The 26,786-nt window shown below is 48.2% G+C and overlaps 1 protein-coding gene across 10 annotated transcripts in view; it reads left to right on the top strand.

Annotated features, from left to right (window-relative positions):
• tp63 (tumor protein p63) overlaps window positions 1–26,786 on the top strand; it is a 399,995-nt gene that overhangs the window by 72,031 nt on the left and 301,178 nt on the right. For 2 of the 10 annotated variants that reach the window (XM_068042837.1, XM_068042840.1), the window contains exon 2: window positions 3,312–3,414. The exons of the other annotated variants lie outside the window; for them this stretch is intronic. In XM_068042837.1, coding sequence (XP_067898938.1) covers window positions 3,404–3,414 — 11 coding nt within the window. In that variant the 5' untranslated portion in view covers window positions 3,312–3,403. The remainder of the gene's footprint in view (window positions 1–3,311; window positions 3,415–26,786) is intronic. 10 annotated transcript variants of the gene reach the window in all.

Genomic DNA, 26,786 nt, shown 5'->3' with positions numbered 1-26,786 from the left:
CCTAGCCCCCTCCCCCGTCCTAGCCCCCTATTTCCCCCCCCGTCCTAGCCCCCTATTTCCCCCCCCGTCCTAGCCCCCTATTTCCCCCCCCGTCCTAGCCCCCTATTTCCCCCCCCGTCCTAGCCCCCTATTTCCCCCCCCGTCCTAGCCCCCTATTTCCCCCCCCGTCCTAGCCCCCTATTTCCCCCCCGTCCTAGCCCCCTATTTCCCCCCCCCGTCCTAGCCCCCTATTCCCCCCCCCCGTCGTAGCCCCCTATTTCCCCCCCCCGTCGTAGCCCCCTATATCCCCCCCCGTCGTAGCCCCCTATTTCCCCCCCCCCGTCGTAGCCCCCTATTTCCCCCCCCGACCTAGCCCCCTATTTCCCCCCCCGACCTAGCCCCCTATTTCCCCCCCCGACCTAGCCCCCTATTTCCCCCCCCCGTCCTCGCCCCCTATTTCCCCCCCCCGTCCTCGCCCCCTATTTCCCCCCCCCGTCCTCGCCCCCTATTTCCCCCCCCCGTCCTCGCCCCCTATTTCCCCCCCCCGTCCTCGCCCCCTATTTCCCCCCCCCGTCCTAGCCCCCTATTTCCCCCCCCGTCCTAGCCCCCTATTTCTCCCCCCCCGTCCTAGCCCCCTATTTTCCCCCCCCCGTCCTAGCCCCCTATTTCCCCCCCCCCGTCCTAGCCCCCTATTTCCCCCCCCCCGTCCTAGCCCCCTATTTCCCCCCCCCGTCCTAGCCCCCTATTTCCCCCCCCCGTCCTAGCCCCCTATTCCCCCCCCCCGTCCTATCCCCCTATTTCCCCCCCCCCCGTCCTAGCCCCCTATTTCCCCCCCCCCGTCCTAGCCCCCTATTTCCCCCCCCCCGTCCTAGCCCCCTATTTCCCCCCCCCCGTCCTAGCCCCCTATTTCCCCCCCCAGTCCTAGCCCCCTCTTTCCCCCCCCAGTCCCAGCCCCCTCTTTCCCCCCCCAGTCCCAGCCCCCTCTTTCCCCCCCCAGTCCCAGCCCCCTCTTTCCCCCCCCAGTCCCAGCCCCCTCTTTCCCCCCCCAGTCCCAGCCCCCTCTTTCCCCCCCCAGTCCCAGCCCCCTCTTTCCCCCCCCAGTCCCAGCCCCCTCTTTCCCCCCCCAGTCCCAGCCCCCTCTTTCCCCCCCCAGTCCCAGCCCCCTCTTTCCCCCCCCAGTCCCAGCCCCCTCTTTCCCCCCCCAGTCCCAGCCCCCTCTTTCCCCCCCCAGTCCCAGCCCCCTCTTTCCCCCCCCAGTCCCAGCCCCCTCTTTCCCCCCCCAGTCCCAGCCCCCTCTTTCCCCCCCCAGTCCCAGCCCCCTCTTTCCCCCCCCAGTCCCAGCCCCCTCTTTCCCCCCCAGTCCCAGCCCCCTCTTTCCCCCCCCAGTCCCAGCCCCCTCTTTCCCCCCCCAGTCCCAGCCCCCTCTTTCCCCCCCCGTCCTAGCCCCCTCTTCCCCCCCGTCCTAGCCCCCTCTTCCGCCCCCCGTCCTAGTCCCCTCTTCCCCCCCCCCGTCCTAGCCCCCTTCCCCCCCTCCCCCCGTCCTACCCCCTCTTCCCCCCCCTCCCCCCGTCCTACCCCCTCTTCCCCCCCCGTCCTACCCCCTCTTCCCCCCCCTCCCCCCGTCCTACCCCCTCTTCCCCCCCCTCCCCCCGTCCTAGCCCCCTCTCTTTCCCCGTCCTAGCCCCCTCTCTCCCCCCCCCCCGTCCTAGCCCCCTCTCTCCCCCCCCCCCCGTCCTAGCCCCCTCTCTCCCCCCCCCCCCCGTCCTAGCCCCCTCTCTCCCCCCCCCCCCCCCGTCCTAGCCCCCTCTCTCCCCCCCCCCGTCCTAGCCCCCTCTTCCCCCCCCCCGTCCTAGCCCCCTCTTCCCCCCCCCCGTCCTAGCCCCCTCTTCCCCCCCCCCCGTCCTAGCCCCCTCTTCCCCCCCCCGTCCTAGCCCCCTCTTCCCCCCCCCGTCCTAGCCCCCTCTTCCCCCCCCCCCCCGTCCTAGCCCCCTCCCCCGTCCTAGCCCCCTATTTCCCCCCCCGTCCTAGCCCCCTATTTCCCCCCCGTCCTAGCCCCCTATTTCCCCCCCCGTCCTAGCCCCCTATTTCCCCCCCCGTCCTAGCCCCCTATTTCCCCCCCCGTCCTAGCCCCCTATTTCCCCCCCCGTCCTAGCCCCCTATTTCCCCCCCCGTCCTAGCCCCCTATTTCCCCCCCCGTCCTAGCCCCCTATTTCCCCCCCCGTCCTAGCCCCCTATTTCCCCCCCCGTCCTAGCCCCCTATTTCCCCCCCGTCCTAGCCCCCTATTTCCCCCCCCGTCCTAGCCCCCTATTTCCCCCCCCGTCCTAGCCCCCTATTTCCCCCCCCGTCCTAGCCCCCTATTTCCCCCCCCGTCCTAGCCCCCTATTTCCCCCCCCCGTCCTAGCCCCCTATTCCCCCCCCCGTCGTAGCCCCCTATTTCCCCCCCCCGTCGTAGCCCCCTATATCCCCCCCCCCGTCGTAGCCCCCTATTTCCCCCCCCCGTCGTAGCCCCCTATTTCCCCCCCCGACCTAGCCCCCTATTTCCCCCCCCGACCTAGCCCCCTATTTCCCCCCCCGTCCTCGCCCCCTATTTCCCCCCCCCGTCCTCGCCCCCTATTTCCCCCCCCCGTCCTAGCCCCCTATTTCCCCCCCCCGTCCTAGCCCCCTATTTCCCCCCCCCGTCCTAGCCCCCTATTTCTCCCCCCCCGTCCTAGCCCCCTATTTCCCCCCCCCCGTCCTAGCCCCCTATTTCCCCCCCCCCGTCCTAGCCCCCTATTTCCCCCCCCCCGTCCTAGCCCCCTATTTCCCCCCCCCCGTCCTAGCCCCCTATTTCCCCCCCCCCCGTCCTAGCCCCCTATTTCCCCCCCCCCCGTCCTAGCCCCCTATTTCCCCCCCCCCGTCCTAGCCCCCTATTTCCCCCCCCCCGTCCTAGCCCCCTATTTCCCCCCCCCGTCCTAGCTCCCTATTTCCCCCCCCCCGTCCTAGCCCCCTATTTCTCCCCCCCCCGTCCTAGCCCCCTATTTCCCCCCCCCGTCTTAGCCCCCTATTTCCCCCCCCCTGTCTTAGCCCCCTATTTCCCCCCCCCCGTCCTAGCCCCCTATTTCCCCCCCCCGTCCTAGCCCCCTATTTCCCCCCCCCCCCCCGTCCTAGCCCCCTATTTCCCCCCCCCCCCGTCCTAGCCCCCTATTTCCCCCCCCCCCCCCGTCCTAGCCCCCTATTTCCCGCCCCCCCGTCCTAGCCCCCTATTTCCTCCCCCCCCCCCCCCCCCCTGTCCTAGCCCCCTATTTCCCCCTGGCTGTGCTTGATCTTTCTTAGCCTCCCTGATCTTCCACAGCCTTTTCTGAATAATCTGCAAAGACTTTCCACAACCAAGAAATCAAAAATAGAAACTGCTGCAAGGGAAAAGTTGGAGCAAATATTAATTTGATGTGGAAAAGGTAACACATTTTTTCCATATAGCAGCAGTGATTGTACTTTAATTTATGTGAAGCAGTTTGAGACATTTCTCAGAGATGAGATAAGACATTATATAAATGCAAGGCTTTTTTGTGAACGCACTCTGCAGCAAGCATGTAATATTAACAGCTGTGCCTGTGAAGGCACCAATACTGACCTATAGAGTTAATTATCATGTGTGTCATCTAACCAGGAAATGTCTTCAATGTCAAATTCCGGTTAATCCAAGATTAGCCAGCAGTCCTCTTGCACAAAGGTCCATGTTCCATCACCTCTGTTCTCTTCAAACTCCACTACCTCTCACTAGGTGTGAGGCCTACCAGGGAAATTTCTTTCTCTTCTATTTTAAAGGAGGCCTAACCCTGTTAAAATTAAATGGTTGTGCTAAAATAGTCGATTAAGGATTTTCATAAGTGCTTGCACTAATAATGCACAATGCAATTTCCAAATGTTGATCTGTAGTGTATAGGATCCACAAAAAAGGAGTCTTTCTATTAGAAAGATCGAGACCTCTCAGTCTGTACTGGCTCTTGGGTGTACCTCTCATAAACCAGATTTGGAATGATTGCATGTCTGGCTGCCGTCTGTGGGTAAGTCCATGGCTTCTCAGCCCTGCTGGCTGTAAATGCTCAGCTGACTAAGTGGTTATCACTTGGCCTTGCGAAATCTCTCCCACGTGCCAGCTGTTCTGATTCTGTATTAGACTTTTCAGTTAACTGGAGGATGAGTAAGGTGGTTCTGATTTCCAAGAATAACAGAAATTTCAACATGGAAACTGGCCATTTGGCTGAACCAGTCCATGTTGGTATATATCCTCCACACAAGCACCTAGGCTCATATGACTACCCTGTTCTCTCATCCCTTTATTCTCCTTTCCTTCAACCACCTCTCCAATTCTTCAATGTTGATCAGAGTTCTATTATTCTTGGATACAGAAGCCTACTTTTGTGCCTCATTCATCTTCTAATGCAGTAGTTGTGAATTTGCATTCAATGACTCAATAAATATTTGGCTTGCTTTAGCAGCATTGCTGCATAGAGCTGAAACCCAAGCAACAGATAATGTGTTTTCAAAATAAAATTGTTGCAATGGTATGTGGAGAATATGGGCTGCAACCACTACCATAGAGTTATAGAGAGATACAGCACCGAAACAGGCCCTTCGGCCCAACGAGTCCGTGCCGACCATCAACCACCCATTTTATACTATTCCTACATTAATCCCATTTTCCCTCACATCCCTACCTTCCCTCAATTCTCCTACCACCTACCTACACTAGGGGCAATTTTTACAATGGCCAATTTACTTATCAACCCGCAAGTCTTTGGCATGTGGGAGGAAACCGGAGCACCCGGAGGATACCCACGCGATCACAGGGAGAACTTGCAAACTCCGCACAGGCAGTACCCAGAACTGAACCTGGGTCGCTGGAGCTGTGAGGCTGCGGTGCTTGCCACTGTGCCGCCCTTCTTGAGGGCAATTAGGGATGCACAATAAATGCTGGCTTAGCCAGCGAAGCCCACATCCCTTGAATGAATAACAAAAAAAAACTCATGACACTTAAACAACTTAGTTTGTTTCTCATTGGATTAGTGGGCAAATACAGAGCAGAACAGCCTTGGATTCAGTCTCCACTCTGTCCTGGTCACATTCAGGGTTGTGATATGAATGGTATAATTGAGCTCATTGCCGAGGGAGGGAGAAAAGCTTTCAGGTTTCGCAATCCTGACAGCTATCCAGTGACACAAAAACAGAAAGTGCTGGAAATACTCAGCAGATCTGGCAACATCTGTGGAGAGCAGAGTTAACGAGTCAGGTCTGTGACCTTTCATCAGAACTCATCAGAGCTATCCAGTGACAACAGCTGGAAAGTGCAGCTCTGTATATGTCGGATACAGAAAGGATTGGGCTTAACAGTGATGCCTCCCATGGTGACGCACTTATCATCCTTGCTGTTTCCGCTGTCATGCAGAATGGCCACTGAATAGCTGTCAGCGTCCATGCAATGGTTCCCCAGTTAGGTCACTGCCCTCAATGTAGCACAGTAGGAAACTAAGCATAGGTTCCATACTCCAGCATACCAGCAACTGAAAACAAGTGAGAATACAGGTTAAAGCAGCAAATGATTAGTTATGTTAGTTGAGTTAATAAGGTTATGATTTAAATGCTAAAACACTGAGGGTTAAGAGGAAATCTACAGTGTAGATTGGAGAGGGTGCAGTAAATTTTAATACCAAAATTATGACAATTAAGGGAGAAGGAAAAGGGTGTTCAATAATCTACTTAAAGCGCTGGAGAAGCAAGAGGGGAAAGCTCACAGGAGAACTGATCATTATGAATTGTATGGTGAGGAGGGAGCTAATTTGAGGTTAATTGCATCTTTTGTTAGCTGTGAAGGGAATTGGAAGTTATAGAGATAGTAGTAGCTTTGATTTTTGTTTCAGGGTTGGTAAATGGAGATAATTTGTTAAAGTAGGGCAGCAAAAAGTGAGGAAGGAGACATTAGGATAGAATAATAAGTGGGCTGTGGAACACAGAGGCTTGATGAGACGGAAAGCCTTTTCTCACTCCGGACCTGTCTTTTTCCGAGGCCTTCACACCTATGGGTCTTACTGAACCCAGCAAGTTTACTTCTGTGTTGCATTACACATGTGCTTCAGGGCTGATAGCAAGACCTCCACTTTGGGAGATAGAGGCACTGCTTGCACAGTGCTATATTAATATGAAAGCATATCTGAAGATGAGCTGGGTGTGCTTGAAGTGGCAGTTTTCCAGAACTCCAACAATAACATTTCTCATCTCAAACACAAAACTGACACGGAAATCAAGGTAATCTTGTGAAGACACAGGGTCCCCTCTGGTAGTATCACACTGTTCAGTTAGAGGCAGGTGTTGTAGCTTCCACAGCTTGACAGTGATTTAAACTGAAGGATGTGCCAAATAGACTGGGGCGTGCCTCATTTTAAACCAAACGCTTTTCCAGTCTGTGATTATTTTGCTCTAGGGAGGAGTACACAATAGTCTTCTCGCCACCATCTCACTGGAATCCATTTGATGAAGCCCTGTAAAATGCATCACATTTTATTGCCGGAATGCCAAATGTTTTATAGCCCTGATTATTAGACTGTTGAAACTCCTGGCTATCACAGACCAAGATTTAAAAAACCTGCAAAGTCTTGAATTCCACAAAAGGGAAACCTTCATATTTCATTGGAGTACAGAGAGAGCAGAGACAATGGATAAAAATTGAGACATAGTGGGGACTAAAAAGGCTGGCTATGCTTCGGGTAGATAAGTCACCTTGTCCAGATGGCTTGCATCCCAGGTTGCTAAAGGAGGTGGGGTGAAGCTAGTAGAAGGGCTTGCCATAATCTTCCAATCTTCCCGAGATATAGGGGAGGTGCCAGAGGATTGGGAGTGGCAAATGTGACACCCTAATTCAATAAAGGGTCAAAGGACAGTCCTAGCAACTACAGGGCAGTTAGTTTAACATTAGCGGTGGGTAAAGTTTTAGAAACAGTCAGGGGAAAAAGACAACAGACACTTGGATAGCCAGCACGGATTTGTAAATGGTGGATCATGCTTGACTTGCTAATTGAATTTCTTGATGAACTAACCTAGAAGGTTGATGGAGGGAAAGCAATGGATGTTGTCTATATGGATTTTAAGAAAGTGTTTGACAAAGTATTCCATAAAAGGCTGGTTAACAAAATTGAGGTTCATGAAATAAGAGGGTCAATGTCAGCTTGGATTAAAAAAAAATTGGCTTAAGGACAGAAAACAGTGAGTCGTGGTAAATGGTTGTTTTTTCAGACTGGGGGATGGGAGACAGTGATATTCCCCAAAGCTCAGTTCTAGAACCACTGCTTTTTTGATCTATGTAAATGACTTGGATATTGGAATACTGAGTAAAATTTCAAAATTTGCCGATGATACGAAACTTGGAGGTGCGGCAAACAGTGAGGGTAATACCAATTGGCTGCAACAGGACATAAATAGGCTAGCTGAATGGGCAGACAAGTGGCAGATGGAATTTAATACAGGTAAGTGTGAGGTGATGCATTTTGGCAGTAGGGAGAGGCAATATAGACAAAATGGCACAGTTCTAAAGAGTGTGCAAGGACAGTGAGACCTAGGAGTTCACGTGCATAGATCTTTGAAGATGGCTGGTCATATTGAGAGAGTAGCTACAAAACATATGGGATCTTGGGCTTCGTAAATAGAAGTATTGAGTGCAAAAGCAGGGAAGTTTTGCCAAACCTTTATAAAGCTCTGGTTAGGCCTCAAATGGAGTATTGCATCCAGTTCTGGTCACATTTTAGGAAGGATGTGAGGGTTCTTGAGAGGATGCAGAGGATGTTTACGACAATAGTTCCAGGGATGAGGGATTTTAGCTGCAAGGTTAGGTTGGAGAAGTTGGGGCTGTTCTCCCTGGAGCAAAGGAGGTTGAAGGGAGATCTGATAGAGATGTACAAGATTATGACAGGTTGAGTTAAGGTAGACAAAGAAAAACTGTTCCCGTTAGCTGATGGTACAAGGACTAAGGGACGCATTTTAGGTTTTGGGTAAGCGATGCAGAGGGGATGTGAGGAAGAACTTTTATATGCAGTGAGTGGCAATGATCTGGAACTTGCCTCCTGTGAGGTAGAAGCAGAGACGATGAATGATTTCACAAGGAAATTGGATGGGCACTTAAGGAAAATGAACTTGCAGGGCTATGTGGATAGAGCAGGGGAATGGGACTGATTGGATTGTTCTACAGAGAGCCAGCAAGGACCTGACGGGCAGAATGTCCACCTCCTGTGCCATAATGACACTGACTCTATCATTCTGTGTGCATGGGGAAAATGTAATTCTACTTGCAGGGCTTTGAATCTGTCGTCAAGCCAATGAATTTCTCTTTAATAACATTTCACTCCTTATACTGAGCCACTTCTCTTGGATATCTCAGCAGGTCTGGCAGCATCTGTGGAGAGAGAAGCAGAGTTAACGTTTCAGGTCAATGACCCTTCATCAGAACTGGTTCTGCTGAATATTTCCAGCATTTCTTGTTTTTAATTTCAGATTTCCAGCATCTGCAATATTTTGCTTTTATTTTATTCTCTCAGATATCACTTTGATTACCATGTCCCACCCTGGAATCGTGATATAATGTTTGCTTTCAGGCCTGTAGTTTTCGGGGAGAACTTTCATTTTCCCAGTGGGTGCTTAGGTAGTCCAACATTCATAATTCTCTTTACTTTGTTGTGTTTTGGGATTCTGAGTCATTTCAACACACCTACAATTCTGATCTAATATACTTGCATAACGAGCATTTCCTGTCTACAAATTGTACTTCCTGTAAATTTCTTAATGTTAACATTTTGAATGGAAACCTTTATAATGGGGAAAAAACTATTTGTAAATATTTTGCTGTCGCAGTCTGTTGATTGAATCCGATCACATTTATTTTGAAAAAGACATTTCAGTTGAACTAATAACCAAAATATAATTCCTAAAATAAACTCTTAAACAAAATTTAAGAATGTAATTATTCACAACATAATTAAGTTTATCCATTGAATTTAAAAAAAAATATTTTCATGGAAGGTTTAAAACCTTGACTTGGACTTTAACATTTTTGCTGAGAGTGGTGATGCTGTTAACTGAAGCCAAATCCTGCAATTTAAGTATGCATATTTTCCTGGATATACCAGTAACATTTAGCTAATTAAATCATGTCGCTAACAAAATATATTTAATAGCTTTTTGAAATACTTTTGATAGCTAGAAGACAAATTTCCAAAGCTATATTCAGGTAAATTTTAAAATCGAGGCATTGTTTAACTCGGAGCCAGTATAGGTCCGTGAGCACAGGGGTGATAGGTGAACAGGACTTAGTGTGAGTAAGGATGCGGGTAGTAGGATTTTAGATGACCTCACTTTTATGGAGATAGAATGTAAGGGTGTGTTGGAATATACAGGTCTAGAGGTAACAAAGGCATGCATGAGGGTTTCAGCGCAGAGCTGAAGTAGTGGCGGACCCGGATGGTGTAATGGTGGTGGAAATAGCAAGTCTTAGGGATGGTGCCGATATATGGTCGGAGGTTCATCTTGTAGCCAGGGTTACAAAAAGTCTGATTCAGCCTCAGTCAGCTGTCAGGGAGAGGAATGGAGTTTGTGGCGAGGGAATGGAGTTTGTAGCAGGGACCAAAGACAATGTTTTGTTCTTCGTAGTATTTAGTCGGAGGAAATTTCTGCTCATCCAGTACTGGATGTCAGACAAGCGGTCTGACAAGTAGAGAGTTTGAGAGAAGTGGTGGTGAGGTAGAGCTGGGTGTTGGTGTACATGTAGAAACTGACTGCAACCCTGTACATATATGTAATTGATTTTTCTTTGGGTGTGGAAACTGGAAATTACAGGTATAGCTTGACAAAAGCTTAAATAGATCTTTCCACTGCCCATTCCTCAAAAAACCCTTCCAGACAGAAGTTGCTATGACAGCTGCTTGGCTGTAGATATTACTAGTACTATATAACATTTAATATGCTTTTTATCAAAACTTAGTTCTGATCCCCAAAGATGTGATTGAAGAGTTGCAGTATGAACAGCACAAAAGGATGAAAGTGATTATTAAAGAGGAAGGAAAACCTGGAGGGAATGAGTTTGTCTAAAAGTGCTCCCATTCTTATCTGAGGACATGGTTCTCTGAGTTGCATGTTATTGTCATGATAGAGTGATGCACCAGCTGCACCAGGAAATGGGGAATCACAGGGAGGCAGGGTTGCAGCAACTTTCAACACTCAAGTGCCACAGATCCACTGAAAAATCGGTTCTGGTTTGGGGCGGGAGAGGGCAGGGAAGGTGTAGTGTTCGGATGGAAAGTCTTTGCTAAAGAGTCAGTACCAGTAACCAAGCGTATGAGAGAGAGGGACAATGAAGGAAGAAAAGAAGAAATGAGAAATGGAGCTAGGGAATGAGAGAGCTGATAAGAGAGGGATATTCCTAAAATACCAGTCGTGAGTTATAGTCTGATATCTAAGGATTTGAAATGGTTTGTATATCTACAGGTGGAGCTCCTGTGGCAGATGTTAAGTCGGAAATTTTGCTTTTTATGCCGTATCATAAAATGATATAATCTGCTACTAAGGTGAAGCTGTGTCCCTTGAAAGCCACAAAGTTTAATTGTGAACTAAACATTGGATGAGGTCATTCAGATTTCAATTGCTATTCAGGCTGCAGGTCAGAGCCCAGATTGTGACTGGGTGGCCATATTTGTTTTGTAGTTTTAAGAACTTAACGATTGTTTTTCATTTATATGCACTGGTTCAGTACATTACTGTTTGTTTAGTTGCTGTTTTATGAAATTTGAGTTAGTTAAATATTTCTATATGCAAACTTTATATCACACCTGTATGCATATGAAATTTTATATTCATGAAACAGGAACAAATCGCAATTGAACAGTTAGGAGTTATTCCAATCAGCAAATAGAAAGCAGGAGTGAAAATCATAAAACATGAAGTTGGAAAAGAAAATTAAGAATGGGAAGCAACAGCTACCAATCTTTGAAAAAAAACAATAACTAGGTGATTTGTAAACGAGCTAGAGGTGATATGAGGAAGAACTTCTGCAGTACTGTGTATAGTATTGGTCTCCTTATTTAAGGAAGGATGTAAATGAGTTGGAAATAGTTCAAAGAAGTTTATTAGACTAATACCTGTAATGGGACGGTTGTCTTATGAGGAAAGGTTGGACAGACTAGGCTTGTATCTGCTGGAGTTTAGAAGAGTTAGAGGAGACCTGATTGAGACACATAAGAAAGATCCTGAGGGGTCTTGACAGGGTGGATGTGGAAAGGATGTTTCCCCTTGTGGGAGAATCTAGAACTAGGGGTCACAATTTAAAAATAAGGCGTCGTCCACTTAACTGGTGGGAAGCGATCAAGGCGAACATCAAGAGGTTCTTCATCCTCAAAGGTGTTTAGCGGGCAAAAGAAAGACAGAGGGAACTATCCCAACTCCAGAAAAGCATGCAGAATCTGCTCCTCTCAGTCAATGGGGGTTGAGGTCAAGAAGGACCTCCAAGAGGTGAAGAGCCAGCAGGCCTCGCTCTTTGCCACGGAGGCCTCCAAAATCATCATCCGGGCCAGAGTCCGCTTCGTTGAGCAGGTTGAGACCTGCTCGTGTTTCTTCTTCCAAAAGGTACACACAGAGAGCTTTGTAATCAGCAGCCTGAAGGAAGAGGGCGGCTTAGTAACGTCGTCTGACATACTAAAGATCAGCAAATCCTTTTATGCTGGGCTGTACAGTTATGCGGAGCAGGCCCGAAAGAGGAGTTGAGGCCTGGGACAGATCAGCCATGATCTTGTTGAATGGCAGGGCAGGCTTGAGGGGCTGAATGGCCTACTCCTGCTCCTACTTCTTGTGTTCTTGTGTACGACGTGAAGTCCACAGTCTCCCAGTCCTTCCTGTCATCTGCCACAGAGGTCTTGGATGACAGGACGTAGAGAGTCTGGACAAACTGTTAGCTCTGGATAAGCTGAAAAAGGCCGTCAGTTCCTTCGAGACCTGTAAAACTCCTGGAAGTAACTGCTTGTCGGTCGAGTTGTATTCGACTCTGGGACTGGGTCGGTCCAGACATGCTAGAAGTGTATGAGAGTATGCTTCTGGCCGGCAGCATGTCTGAATCCATGAGGAAAGGCATCATCGCCCTCATCTACAAATGGAAGGTAGGAAATCAGAAATTGGCGGCCCATCTCACTGTTCATTGTAGACTACAAAATTCTGCCCAAAGCCATCGCCAGTTGGGTCAAGTCTGCTCTGGAGCTGGTGATTCACTCTGATCAGACCTGCACTGTACCCGGCAAGAAGATCTCTGATAGCCCCACGCTACTCAGGGATATGATCGCCTATGTACGGGACAGAGGGGTGGACACCTGCCTCATCAACTTGGACCAGGAGAAGGCTTTTGACAGGATACCGCACACCTACATCATGGATGTAATCTCCAAAATGAGGTTTGGGGAGGGAATCCACCATTGAATTGCAACGCACCAAGGCTCCTTAGACAGTACCTTCCAAACCCTCGACCCCTACCAACTAGAAGGACAAGGGCAGCAAATGCATAGGAACATCACCACCTGCATGTTCCCCTCCAAGTCACACACCATCCTGACTTGTAACTAGATCGCCGTTCCTTCGCTGTCGCTGGGTCAAAATCCTGGAACTCCCTTGTGGGTGTGGGTGTACCGACTTCACATGTACTGCAGCGGTTCAAGAAGGCAGCTCACCATCACCTTCTCAAGGGCAATTAGGGATGGGCAATAAATGCTGGCCTAGCCCGTGACGCGCTCATCCCATGGATGAATTAAAAAAATCCAACTACTCTGCACAAACATCAGTAGTGCAGTCTCAATAAATAGGTGGGAATCAGAAAGTTTTCCATTCAAATCTGGAGGCAGACAGGGCTGTCCTCTTTCCCCTGTCTTTGCTGTATTGAACCTTTTGCTGAGTCCATTAAGAAGGATGCAGGCATAAGACAGGTGACAATCCCAGGCAGCAGAGGCACTCAGGTTAAAGCCTGCCTGTACATGGACGATGTTGCTGTTTTCTGCTTGGATCCAGTGTCCGTTCGCAGGCTGATGAGCATCTGCGACCAGTTCGAACTGGCCTCAGGCGCCAGAGTAAATCACGGCAAGAGCGAGGCCATGTCCTTTGGGAACTGGGATGACCGATCCTTTGCCCCCTTTACTGTCAGGTCAGTCTTCCTGAAGGTGCTGGGGATGTGGTCCGGAGGGGCCGGAGCATGCGGCGAAAACTGGAAGGAGCAAGTAGCCATGGTAAAACAGAAACTGGGCATGTGGGAGCAGTGTTCTCTCTCATTTGCGGGTAAGAACCTGGCCATCAGGTGTGAGGCGCTCACGTTGTTACTGTACGTGACGCAGGTCTGGCCCATACCCCACTCCTGTGCCTTGGCGGTCACCCGAGCCATCTTCCGCTTTATCTGGAGATCGAAAATGGACCATGTCCACGGGCACGATGTTCAAACCTCTAGATAAAGGGGGAGAAAACGTACCCAGCGTTACCTTCATCCTGATGGCCACCTTTGTCTGCGGCTACATCAAGCTGCGTAGGACCCCAGTACGCAAGCACCAAGTGTCACTACCTGCTGAGGTACTCTGTTGCGAAGGATGGGTCTGGTCACATTGCTGTGGAACACTCCATTCATTTGGACCGTGCCATACCACCTATCCTTCATGGAGAGGTTTGTGCGGAAAAACACCTTTGAACACAAATCCATCAGGCAGTGTCCGCACGGAATGTCCTCAGGGCCCTACAGGAAAAGGAGATGGTGGATCCTGTTGGATGTTTCCCGAGCAGACTGCCAAAGTTATCAGCTCGGCTGGTGGTGAGAAGGGTCCTCCCTGTCAGATCCTTCCTGCACACCCAGAGTCTCACCGCCTCTGCACGCTGCCCTCGAGGTGGCTGTTGTGGGGAAGAGACCGTTGTCCACCTCCTTCTGGAATGTGCCTTTGCAAAGCAGGTGTGAAAAGAGACGCGGTTCATGCCGAGCAGCTCTCGGTGAAAGGACGCTCTTTAGTCTGCCCGAAGCTTGCTGGTCTTCCAGTGCAAAGCGTTGTCCACGACAGAGTGTTGTGGCACATTCCAAAGTCCAGGACTACTTGCTGAGGGTCGCACTAAAGCTTGGGGCAGTTGCCGCAAAAGCTCAATGGGGAAAGGTCCTCGCGTCCTAATATACCGAGGTGCTCGAACCCTCAGGCTGTATGCACCAAATATGGTTTTGCTGTGTAATGCAAATGTACATTGCACATAAAATGGAATGGAAAGAGTTGTGAGGCAACTCATGTTCTGTATCGATGGAATCTGAATGCTGTTGTACTTTCCAAAATGTCAAATTTGAACCGTTTTGAACTGTTTTGTAATGTATTTTTTTTACAAATTTTTATGAATAAAGTATATTTTTGGAAAAAAAATTAAGACAGGTGAGAAATTTTTTCTCTTAGAGGGTCGTAAGTCTTTGGAGCTCTCTTCCTTAAAAGGCAGTGGAAGCAGAGTCTTTAAATATTTTTAAGGCAGAGGTAGATAGATTCTTGATAAGCAAGGGAGTGAAAGATTATCGTGGGTAGGCGGGAATGTGGAGCTGAGGTTACAATCAGATCAGCCATGATCTTATTGAATGGCAGAGCAGGCTTGAGGGGTCGAGTGGCCTACTCCTGCTCCCAATTCCTATGTTTGTACATAACCTTTTAATGCAATGAGTTTTTAGGATTTGGAATGCACTGCCTGAAAGGGTATTCGATACAGATTCAGTGGAAGCCTCCGAAAAAGAATTGGATAAATACTTGGAAGTAGAAAATGTGCAGAGAAAAGGGGAGAAAGAGGGAACAAAACTAACTGGGTTGCTCTTTGAAAGCCATTGCAAACTTGATGGGCTGAATGGCCTCCTGTGCTGTATTATTGTATGAATCTATGATTCAATCGAAAACCTTTTGAAAATCATTTTGGTGGCATTCTTTTATTGTCACTGAGTTGTAGACTTAACCATTGGAAATAAAGTTTGTAACATAATGGAGCAAAAAAATTACAAACTTTACAAGAGAATGATATGCCTTGCTCATATATCAGCCTTTTCTGTGTTTAAGATGCTTGTATCAGTGTTTCCCCATTAGAAGTCCTGACTGTACCAATGTGGGAACCTCAGCCTGAAGCTCATATGGGGCCCCAAGCCATCATTTAGCTGTAGCCTCTGCCATATATACAACTTGCAGGGACTTCTGAATGAACAAAGAACAGTACAGCACAGGAACAGGCCATTCGGCCCTCCAAGCCTGCGCCGATCTTGATGCCTGCCTAAACTAAAACCTTATGCACTTCTGGGGACTGTATCCCTCTATTCCCATCCTATTCATGTATTTGTCAAGATGCCTCTTAAACGTCGCTATCGTACCTGCTTCCACCACCTCCCCCGGCAACAAGTTCCAGGCACTCGCCACCCTCTGTGTAAAGAACTTGCCTCGCACATCCCCTCTAAACTTTGCCCCTCTCACCTTAAACCTATGTCCCCTAGTAACTGACTCTTCCACCCTGGGAAAAAGCTTCTGACTATCCACTCTGTCCATGCCGCTCATAACTTTGTAAACCTCTATCATGTCTCCCCTCCACCTCCGTCGTTCCAGTGAAAACAATCCGAGTTTATCCAACCTCTCCTCATAGCTAATGCCCTCCAGACCAGGCAACATCCTGGTAAACCTCCTCTGTACCCTCTCCAAAACCTCCACGTCCTTCTGGTAGTGTGGCGACCAGAATTGCATGCAATATTCTAAGTGTGGCCTAACTAAAGTTCTGTGCAGCTGCAACATGACTTGCCAATTTTTATACTCTATGCCCCGACCGATGAAGGCAAGCATGCCGTATGCCTTCTTGACTACCTTATCCACCTGCGTTGCCACTTTCAGTGACCTGTGGACCTGTACGCCCAGATCTCTCTGCCTGTCAATACTCGTAAGGATTCTGCCATTTACTGTATACTTCCCACCTGCATTAGACCTTCCAAAATGCATTACCTCACATTTGTCCAGATTAAACTCCATCTGCCATTTCTCTGCCCAAGTCTCCAACCGATCTATATCCTGCTGTATTCTCTGACAATCCTCATCACTGTCCGCAACTCCACCAACCTTTGTGGCATCCTCAAACTTACTAATCAGACCAGCTACATTTTCCTCCAAATCATTTATATATACTACAAAGAGCAAAGGTCCCAGCACTGATCCCTGCGGAACACCGCTAGTCACAGCCCTCCATTCAGAAAAGCACCCTTCCACTGCTACCCTCTGTCTTCTATGACAGAGCCAGCTCACCTCTGATCCCGTGTGACTTCACCTTTTGTACCAGTCTGCCATGAGGGACCTTGTCAAAGGCTTTACTGAAGTCCATATAGACAACTTCCACTGCCCTTAAATAAAAACAAGAAATGCTGGAACCACTCAGCAGGTCTGACAGCATCTGTGGGAAGAGAAGCAGAGTTAACGTTTCGGATCAGTGACCCTTCTTCGGAACCCTTCTTTCGGTTCCGAAGAAGGGTCACTGACCCGAAACGTTAACTCTGCTTCTCTTTCCACAGATGCTGCCAGACCTGCTGAGTGGTTCCAGCATTTCTTGTTTTTATTTCAGATTTCCAACATCCGCAGTATTTTGCTTTTATCCACTGCCCTTCCTTCATCAATCATCTTCGTCACTTCCTCAAAAAACTCAATCAAGTTAGTGAGACACGACCTCCCCTTCACAAAACCATGACTGCCAGTAGGAACAGCTATTCACAGAGCATTGCAGGACTTTCTGTTCTCAGTGTCTTTCCCCGTTCTATATTGGAAACATAGAAAAATAGGAGCAGGAGTAGGCTGTTCGGCCCTTCAAGCCTGCTCCGCCATTCAATACGATCATGGCTGATCATCCAAACTCAGTAATCTGTTCCTGCTTTCTCCCCATATCCCTTGATGCCATTAGCCCTAAGAACTATACCTAATTCTTTCTTGAATATATTTAATGATTTGACCTCAATTGCTTTCCGTGTTAGAGAATTCCACAGGTTCACCACTCTCTGGGTGAAGAAAACTCTCCTCATCTCAGTCCTAAATGGCTTACCCCTTATCCTTGGACTGTGACCCCTGGTCCTGGGCTCCCCCACCATCGGGAACATCCTTCCTGCATCTAGTCTCTCCAGTTTAGTTTTTTAGTTTAGAGATACAGCACTGAAACAGGCCCTTCGACCCACCGAGTCTGTGCCGACCATCAACCACCCATTTATACTAATCCTACACTAATTCCATATTCCTACCACATCCCCACCTGTCCCTATATTTCCCTACCACCTACCTATACTAGGGGCAATTGCTACTGGCCAATTTACCTATCAACCTGCAAGTCTTTGGCATGTGGGAGGAAACCGGAGCACCCGGAGGAAACCCACGCAGACACAGGGAGAACTTGCAAACTCCACACAGGCAGTACCCAGAATTGAACCCGGGTCGTTCAGTTCTGTTAGAATTTTGTAGGTTTCTATGAGATCCCCTCTCCTCCTTCTAAACTCTAGCAAATACAAGCCTAATCGACCCAATCTTTCGTCATACGTCAGTCTTGCCATCCCAGGAATCAGTCTGGTGAACCTTCGCTGCACTCCCTCCAAAGCAAGAACATCCTTCCTCAGATAAGGAGACCAAAACTGCACACAGTACTCCAGGTGTGGTCTCACCAAGGCCTTGTAGAGATAAGCCAGGGAACTACAGACCAGTGAGTCTCACGTCAGTGGTAGGGAAACTATTGGAGAAAATTCTGAAGGAGAGAATCTATCTCCACTTGGAGAGGCAAAATTTGATTAAGAATAGTCAGCATGGCTTTGTCAGAGGGAGGTCATGCCTACCAAATTTGATTGAATTTTTTGAGCATGTGACCAGGTGTGTAGATGAAGGTAGTGCAGTTGATATAGTTTACATGGATTTCAGCAAAACCTTTGACAAGGTCCCACATGGGAGACTTATCAAGAAAGCAAATGCACATGGGATACAAGGTAACTTGATAAGGTGGATTCAAAATTGGCTTAGCTGTAGGAGACAGAGAGTGGTGACAGACGGCTGTTTTAGTGACTGGCAGCCAGTGTCCAGTGGCGTACCACAGGGACCTGTGCTGGGTCCCCTATTGTTTGTCATTTATATAAACGTCATAGATGACTATGTGGGGGTTAGGCTCAGTAAGTTCGCAGAGGACACAAAGATTGGCACAGTGGTTAACAGTGAGGTGGAGTGTCTTGGGTTACAGGAAGATATAGACGGGATGGTCAAATGGGCAGAAAAGTGGCAGATGGAATTTAACGCTGAAAAGTGTGAGGTGATACACTTTGGAAGGAGTAATTTGACATGGAAGTATTCAATGAATGGCCTGACACTGGGAAGTTCCGAGGAACAAAGGGACCTTGGCGTGTTTGTCCATAGATCTCTGAAGGCAGAAGGGCAGATTAATAGGGTGGTGAAAAAGGCATATGGGACACTTGCCTTTATCAATCGAGGCATAGATTACAAAAGCAGGGAGGTCATGTTGGGGTTGTACAGAACTTTGGTAAGGCCACAGCTGGAGTACTGTGTGCAATTCTGGTCGCCACATAGGAAGGATGTGATTGCATTGGAGGGGGTGCAGAGGCGATTCACCAGGATGTTGCCTGGGATGGAACATTTAAGCTATGAAGAGAGGTTGGATAGGCTCGGGTTGTTTTCGCTGGAACAGAGAAGACTGAGGGGTGACCTGATCGAGGTGTACAAGATTATGAGGGGCATGGACAGGGTGGATAGGGAGCAGCTGTTCCCCTTAGTTGAAGGGTCAGTTACGAGGCGTCACAAGTTTAAGGTGAGGGGCGGGAGGTTTAAGGGGGACTTGAGGAAGAACTTTTTTACCCAGAGGGTGATGACAGTCTGGAATGCCCTGCCTGAGAGGGTGGTAGATGCAGGTTGCCTCACATCCTTTAAGAAGTACCTAGATGAGCACTTGGCACGTCATAACATTCAAGGCTATTGGCCAAGTGCTGGCAAATGAGATTAGGTAGACAGATCAGGTGTTTTAATGCATCAGTGCAGACTCGATGGGCCGAAGGGCCTCTTCTGCACTGTCTGATTCTGTGATTGTACAATTGCAGCAAGACATCCTTGCTCCTGTACTCGAATCCTCTCGCTATGAAGGCCAACATACTATTTGCCGCCTTAACTGCCTGCTGCACCTGCATGCTTACTTTCAGTGACTGGTGCACAAGGACACCCAGGTCTCGCTGCACCTCCCCCTTTCCCAATCTGTTGCCATTCAGATAATTTGCTTTTCTGTTTTTCCCAGTGAAGTGGATAACCTCACATTTATCCACATCATACTGCATCTGCCATGTATTTGCCCACTCACTCAACCTGTCCAAATCACACTGGAGCTTCTCTGCATCCTCCTCACAGCTCCCACTCCCACCCAGCTTTGTGTCATCTGCAAATCTGGATATATTACATTTAATTACCTCATCTATATCATTAATATATGTTGTGATTAGCTGGGGTCCTAGCACTGATCCCTGTGGTACCTGTTTATTCCTACTCTTTGTTTCCTGTCTGCCAGCTAGTTCTGTATCCCTGTCTTTACCTTACCCCCAATCCCATGTGCTTTAATTTTGCATGCTAATCTCTTATGTGGGACCTTATCGAAAGCCTTCTGAAAGTCCAAATACACCACATCCACTGGTTCTCCCTTATCTATTCTACTAGTTACATCCTCAAAAAATTCCAGTAGATCTGTCGAGCATAATTTCCCTTTTGTAAATCCATGTTGAACGCAAAAGTCCAAGTGTTTCAAACCTGCGTCCTCAGTACCTTGCTCTACGGCAGTGAGGCCTGGACATCGTATGTCAGCCAACAGCGACGACTCAACTCATTCTAGCTTCACTGCCTCCGGAGAATCCTTGGCGTCAGGTGGCAGGACTGTATCTCCAAAGGAGAAGTCCTCGAGGCGGCCAACATCCCCAGCAGATACACCCTACTGAGCCAGCGGCGCTTGAGATGGCTTGGCCATGTGAGCAGCATGGAAGATGGCAGGATCCCTAAGGACGCATTGTACAGCAAGCTTGACACTGGTATCAGACCCACCGGCCGTCCATGTCTCCGCTTTAAAGACGTCTGCAAATGCGACATGAAGTCCTGTAACATTGACCACAAGTCATGGGAGTCAGTTACCAGTGAACGCCAGAGCTGGCGGGCAGCCATTAAGGCGGGGCTACAGAGTGGCGAGTTGAAGAGACTTGGCAGTTGGCAGGAAAAAAGACAGAAGCGCAAGGAGAGAGCCAACGGTGTAACAGCTCCAACAAACAATTTTATCTGCAGCGCCTGTGGAAGAGACTGTCACTCTAGAATTGGCCTTTATAACCACTCCAGGCACTGCTCCACAAACCACTGACCACCTCCAGGCGCTTACCCATTGTCTCTCAAGACAAGGAGACCAAAGAAGAAGAAATCCATGCTGACTTTGTCCGATCCTGTCATTGTTCTGCAAGTGCTCTGCTATTACATCTTTTATAATGGTCTCTAGCATTTTCCCCACTACTGATGTCAGGCTAACCGGACTATAATTCCCTGTTTTCTCTCCACCTCCTTTTTTAAATCGTGGCGTTACATTAGCTACCCTCCAATCTGTTGGAACTGTTCGAGTCTATAGAATTTTGAAAAATGACCAGCAATGCATCTACTATTTCTAGGGCCACTTCCTTAAGTACTCTGGGATGTAGATTATCAGGCCCTGGAGATTTATCGGCCTTCAATCCCATCAATTTCCCTAACACCATTTCCCTACTAATACTGATTTCATACAGTTCCTCCTTCTCGCTAGACTGTATGTTCCCCGACATTTCTGGGAGGTAATTTGTGTCCTCCTTTGTGAAGACAGAACCAAAGTATGTATTTAATTGGTCTGCTATTTCTTTGTTCCCCATTATAAATTTCCCCGTTTCTGACTGTAAGGGACCCACATTTGTCTTCACTAATCTTTTTCTCTTCACATATCAATAGAAGTTTTTACAGTCAGTTTTTATGTTCGCTGCAAGCTTAATCTATTTTCCCCATCTTAATCAATCCCTTTGTCTTCCTTTGCTGAATTCTCAACTGCTCCCAATCTTCAGGTTTGCTGCTTGTTCTGGCCATTTTATATTTCTCCTCCTTGGATCTAATACTATCCCTAATTTCTTTTGTAGGCCAAGGTTGAGCCACCCTTCCGGTTTTATTTTTACGCCAGACAGGAATGAACAATTGTTGTATTTCATCCCTGCGCTCTTAAAATGCTAGCCATTGCCTATCCACTGTAAACCCTTTAAGTAACGTTCCCCAATCTGCCAACTCGCGCCTCATACTTTCATAGTTTCCCTTATTTAGATTCAGGACCCTCGTCTCAGAATCAACACTCTCACTCTCTATCTTAATGAAGAATTCTGTCATGTTATGGTCGCTCTTCCCCAAGGGACCCCGCACAACAAGATTGTTAACTAATCCTTTCTCATTACACAATACCCAGTCTAGGATGGCCTGTTCTCTAGTTGGTTCCTCAATGTATTGGTCCAAAAAACCGTCACGTACGCATTCCAGGAATTCCTCCTCTACAGTATTATTGCTAATTTGGTTTGCCCAATCTATATGTAGATGAAATCAACCCATAATTACAGATTTGCCCTAATTGCATGCGTCTCTAATTTCCTGTTTAATGCCATCCTCTACATCACTGATGTTTGGGGATCTATATACAACCCCCACCAACGTTTTCTGCCCCTTGGTGTTTCTTAGCTCCACCCATACAGATTCCACATCATGATTCTCTGAGTTAATATCCTTCCTCACTATTGTATTGATTTCCTCTTTTACTAACAACGCTACTCCACCTCCTTTCCCCTTTTGCCTGTCCTTCCTAAGTATTGAATACCCTTGGATGTTCAGTTCCCATCCTTGGTCACCCTGCAGCCATGTCTCCTTAATCGCAACTATATCGTATCCATTTACATCTACTTGCGCGGTTAATTTGCCTACCTTATTGCGAATACTCCACGCATTGAGACCACAATGCCTTTAGGCTTATCTTTTTAACATTCTTAGTCGTCTTAGCATTGTTTCGCACTATGGCCCTATTTGTTTCTTGCCCTCGATTTCGATGCCTTCCACTTTCGTTTCTATCTTTGTTTCCTCCTCCTCAGTCTCCCTGCTCAGGTTCCCATCCCCCTGCCATTCTAGTTTAAATCCTCCGCTACAGCACTAGCCAATGCCCCTGTGAGGACATCAGTTCCAGACCTGCCTGGGTGTAAGCCGTCCTGCTTGTAAAGGTCCCATCTTCCCCAGAACCAGTCCAGATGTCCCAGGAATCAGAATCCCTCCCTCCTGCACCACTTCTCCAGCCACGCATTCATCTGGTCTATTCTCCTGTTCCTATACTCAGACATGTGGCATAGGAAGTAATCCTGAGATTACTACCTTTGAGGTCCTGCTTTTTAATTTAGCTCCGAACTCCTTAAATTCATCTTGCAGGACCTCATCCCTTTTTCTACCTATGTTGTTGGTGTCGACATGTACTGTGACCACTGGTTGTTCACTCTCCCCCTTCAGAATGTCCTGCAGCTGCTCTGAGACATCCTTGACCCTAGCACCAGGGAGACTCCATTCTGGAGTCTCATTTGTGGACACAGAAACAGCTGTCTGTTCCCCTTACAATTGAATCTCCTATCACTATGGCTCTTTCAGTCTTTTACCTCCCTTGCTGTGCAGCAGAGCCATTCGTGGTGCCACGAACTTGGCTGTTGCTTCTTTCCCCTGGGAGGCCATCCACCCCCCCCCCCCCCCCCCAACAGTATCCAAAGCGGTATATCTGTTTGAGAGGGGGGTGGCCACAGGGGACTCCTGCACTACCTGCCTGCGCCTACTACTCCACCTGGTGGTCGCCCATTCCTTTTCTGCCTGTACAGTCATTACCTGCGGTGTGACCACCTCGCTAAACGTGCTATCTAAACGTCCTCAGCATTGCGGATACTCCACAGTGAATCCACCCGCAGCTCCAGCTCTGTAATGCGGGTAGCCAGTAGCTACAGATGGTTACACTTCCTGCACACATGTTCGTCAGGGACACTGTAAGCGTCCCTGATTTCCCACATAGCGCAGGAGGAGCATGTCACGGGTGCAAGCTCTCCTGCCATGACTAGCAGAGGCTAGGAATCCTGAGGCGAGTAACTCACCTCCTGACTCCCCAAAGCCTGTCCACAAGGCACAAGTCAGGAGTGTGATGGAATACTCTCCACTTGCCTGATGGGTGCAGCTCCAACAACACTCAAGAAGCTCGACACCATCCAGGACAAAGCAGCCCGCTTGATTGGCACCGCATCTACAAAGATTCACTCCCTCCACCACCGACGCACAATGGCAGCAGTGTGTACCATCTACAAGATGCACTGCAGCAATGCACCAAGGCTCCTTAGACAGCACCTTCCAAACCCGCGACCTCTAGCAACTAGAAGGACAAAGGCAGCAAATACATGGGAACACCACCACCTGCAAGTTCCCGTCCAAGTCACACACCATCCTGACTTGGGACTATATCGCGGTTCCTTCACTGTCGCTGGGTCAAAATCCTGGAACTCCCTTCCTAATAGCACTGTAGGTATACCTACCCCAAATGGACTGCAGCGGTTCAAGAAGGCAGCTCACCACCACCTTCTCAAGGGCAATTAGGGATGGGCAATAAATGCTGGCCTAGCCAGTGACGCCCACATCCTATGAATGAATTAAAAAAACTTACCTTTAGATTACTTAGTTACTCGCTATAAAAATACTAATTACAGTGGGGGCCTTGTTCTGCTCCAAACACTACCCACTATTGATTTGTATCAATAGAAAATTATTATTGGATATGGTTAAGGTTATTGTTTAACTAACTAGCTGGAGTTTTTTGAGGCGTTAACAGAGAGGGTTGATGAGGGCAATGCAGTTGATGTGTACATGGACTTTCAAAAGGTGTTTGATACAGTGCCATACAACAGATGTGTGAGCAAAGTTATAGCTCATGGAATAAAAGGGACGGTAGAAAAATGGATGTTTTTCGGACTGGAGGAAGGTTTGTAGTGGAGTTCTCCAGGGATCGGTGTTGGGACCCTTGCTTTTCCTGATCTATATTAATGACCTAGACCTTGGTGTACAGGGCACAATTTCAAAGTTTGCAGATGATACGAAACTTGGAGCATTGTGAACTGTGAGGAAGATGGTGTCGAACTGCAAAAGGACATAGACAAGTTGGTGGAATGGGCAGACAGGTGGCAGCTGAAGTTCAATGCAGAGAAATGTGAAGTTATTCACTTTGGTAGGAAGAACATGGAGAGACAATATAAAATAAAGGGTACAATTCTAAAGGGGGTGCAGGAGTAGAGGGAACTGGGCGTATATGTGCATAAGTCATTGAAGTTGGCAGGACAGGTTGAGAGAGTGGTTTATAATGCATACAGTATCCTGGGGTTTATTAACAGGGGCATAGAGTACAAGAGCAAGGAAGTTATGTTGAACTTGTATAAGACACTAGTTTGGCCTCAGCTGGAGTATTGCATCCATTCTGGGCGCCACACTTTAGGAAAGATGTGAGGGCATTGGAGAGTGTGCAGAAAAGATTCACTGGAATGGTTCCAGGGATGAGGAATTTCAGTTATGTAGATTGGAGAAGAGAAGGCATAGAGGTATTCAAAATCATGAGGGATCTGGACAGAGTGTTAGAGAAACTTCCAAGCCTGGTTGTGAAGAAGACTGAGACTTGGATGCTTTTGGTGGAGATTATTTCTTGCTTGCCAGAGAGCTTACCTCTGCACTCCGAACAACATCCACAGTACTTATCATCCATTCAGGCCCGAACACAGAGTAGATAGAGAGAAACTGTTCCCACTTGTGAAAGGATTGAGAACAAGCGGGCACACAGAGTCATAGAGTTATACGGCAGAGAAACAGGCCCTTCGGCCCATCGTGTCCATGCCAGCCATCAAGCACATATCGATTCTAATCCCATTTTCCAGCACTTGGCCCGTAGCCTTGTATGCTATGGCGTTTCAAGTGCTCAAATAGCTAATACTTAAATGTTGTGAGGGTTCCTGCCTCTACCAACCCCCTTCAGGCAGTGTGTTCCAGATTCCAACCACCCTCTGGGTGAAAATATTTTTGCTGAAATCCCCTCTAAACCTCCTGCCCCTTACCTTAAATCTATGCCCCCTGGTTATTGACACCTCCGCTAAGGGAAAATGTTTCTTATCCATGCCCCTCATAATTTTGTATGCCTCAATCAGGTCTCCCCTCAGCCTTCTCTGCTCTAAGGAAAACAATCCTAGCCTATCCAGTCTCTCTTCATAGCTGAAATGCTCCAGCCCAGGCAACATCCTGATGAATCTCTTCTGCACCCTCTCCAGTGCAATCACATCTTTCTTATAGTGTGGTGACCAGAACTGGACACAGTACTCCAGCTGTGGCATAACTAGCGTTTTATACAGCTCCACCATAACCTCCCTGCTCTTATATTCTATGCCTCGGCTAATAAAGGCAAGTATCCCATATTCCTTCCTAACCACCTTATCTGCCTGTGCTGCTGCCTTCAGTGATCTATGGACAAGTACACCAAGGTCCCTCTGACCCTCTGTACTTCCTAGGATCCTACCATCCATTGTATATTCCCTTGCCTTGTTAGTCCTCCCAAAATGCATCACCTCACACTTCTCAGGATTAAATTCCATCTGCCACTGCTCTGCCCATCTTACCAGCCCATCTATATCTTCCTGTAATCTAAGGCTTTCCTCCTCACTATTTACGTCACCACCAATTTTCGGGTCATAGAGTCGTACAGCATAGAACCAGGCCCACCGCGTCCATGCTGACCAAAATGCCTATCTATACTAATTCTACCTGCCTGCATTAATTCCATATCCTTGTATGCCTCACTCATTCAAGTACCTGTCCAGATGCCTCTTAAATGTTGCTACTGTTCCTGCCTCCACCACCTCCTCTGGCAGTTCATTCCAGATACCCACTACTCTTTGTGTGAAAAATGTACCCCTTTATCCCCTTTAAATCTCCTCCCTCTCACCTTAAATCTATGCCCTCTAGTTTTAGTCACCCCTATCATGGGAAACAGACTCTGGCTATCTACCCTATCTATGCCCCTCAATTTTATATACCTCTATCATGTCCCCTCTCAGCCTCCTTCGCTCCAGGGAAAACAGACACAGGCTATCCAATCTCTCTTCATAACTCAAGCCCTCCAAACCAGGCAACATCCTTGTGAATCTTTTCTGCACCCTCTCTAGCTTAATCACATCTTTCCTGTAGTGCGGCAACCAGAACTGCACGCAGTACTCCAAATGCGGCCTAACCGAACGTTATGTACAACTGTAACATGACGTCCCAACTCTCATACTCAGTGCCTTGGCCAATGAAGGCAAGCATGCCATACGCCTTCTTCACTACCCTGTCTACCTGTGTTGCCACTTTCAGGGAACTATGTGCTTGCAACCCAAGGTGTCTCTGCTCAACAACACTCCCCAGGGCCCTGCCATTCACTGTATATGTCCTGCCCTGGTTTAACTTCCCAAAATGCCTCACTTTGCACTTGTCTGCTTTAAATTCCATTTGCCAATCCCTTGCCCACTTTCCCAGTTGATGTATATCCTGTTGTAACCATAGACAACCTTCTTCACTGTCCACTATACCACCAATTTTGGTGTCATCTGCAAACTTACTAGTCATGCCCCCTACATGCACATCCTAGTCATTAATATATATGAAAA

Source organism: Heterodontus francisci, chromosome 11, assembly GCF_036365525.1.
Source record: "Heterodontus francisci isolate sHetFra1 chromosome 11, sHetFra1.hap1, whole genome shotgun sequence".
NCBI classification, from domain to species: domain Eukaryota; kingdom Metazoa; phylum Chordata; class Chondrichthyes; order Heterodontiformes; family Heterodontidae; genus Heterodontus; species Heterodontus francisci.
Note: the sequence above shows the minus strand (reverse complement) of the source record. Positions and strands in the feature narration are given on the sequence as shown.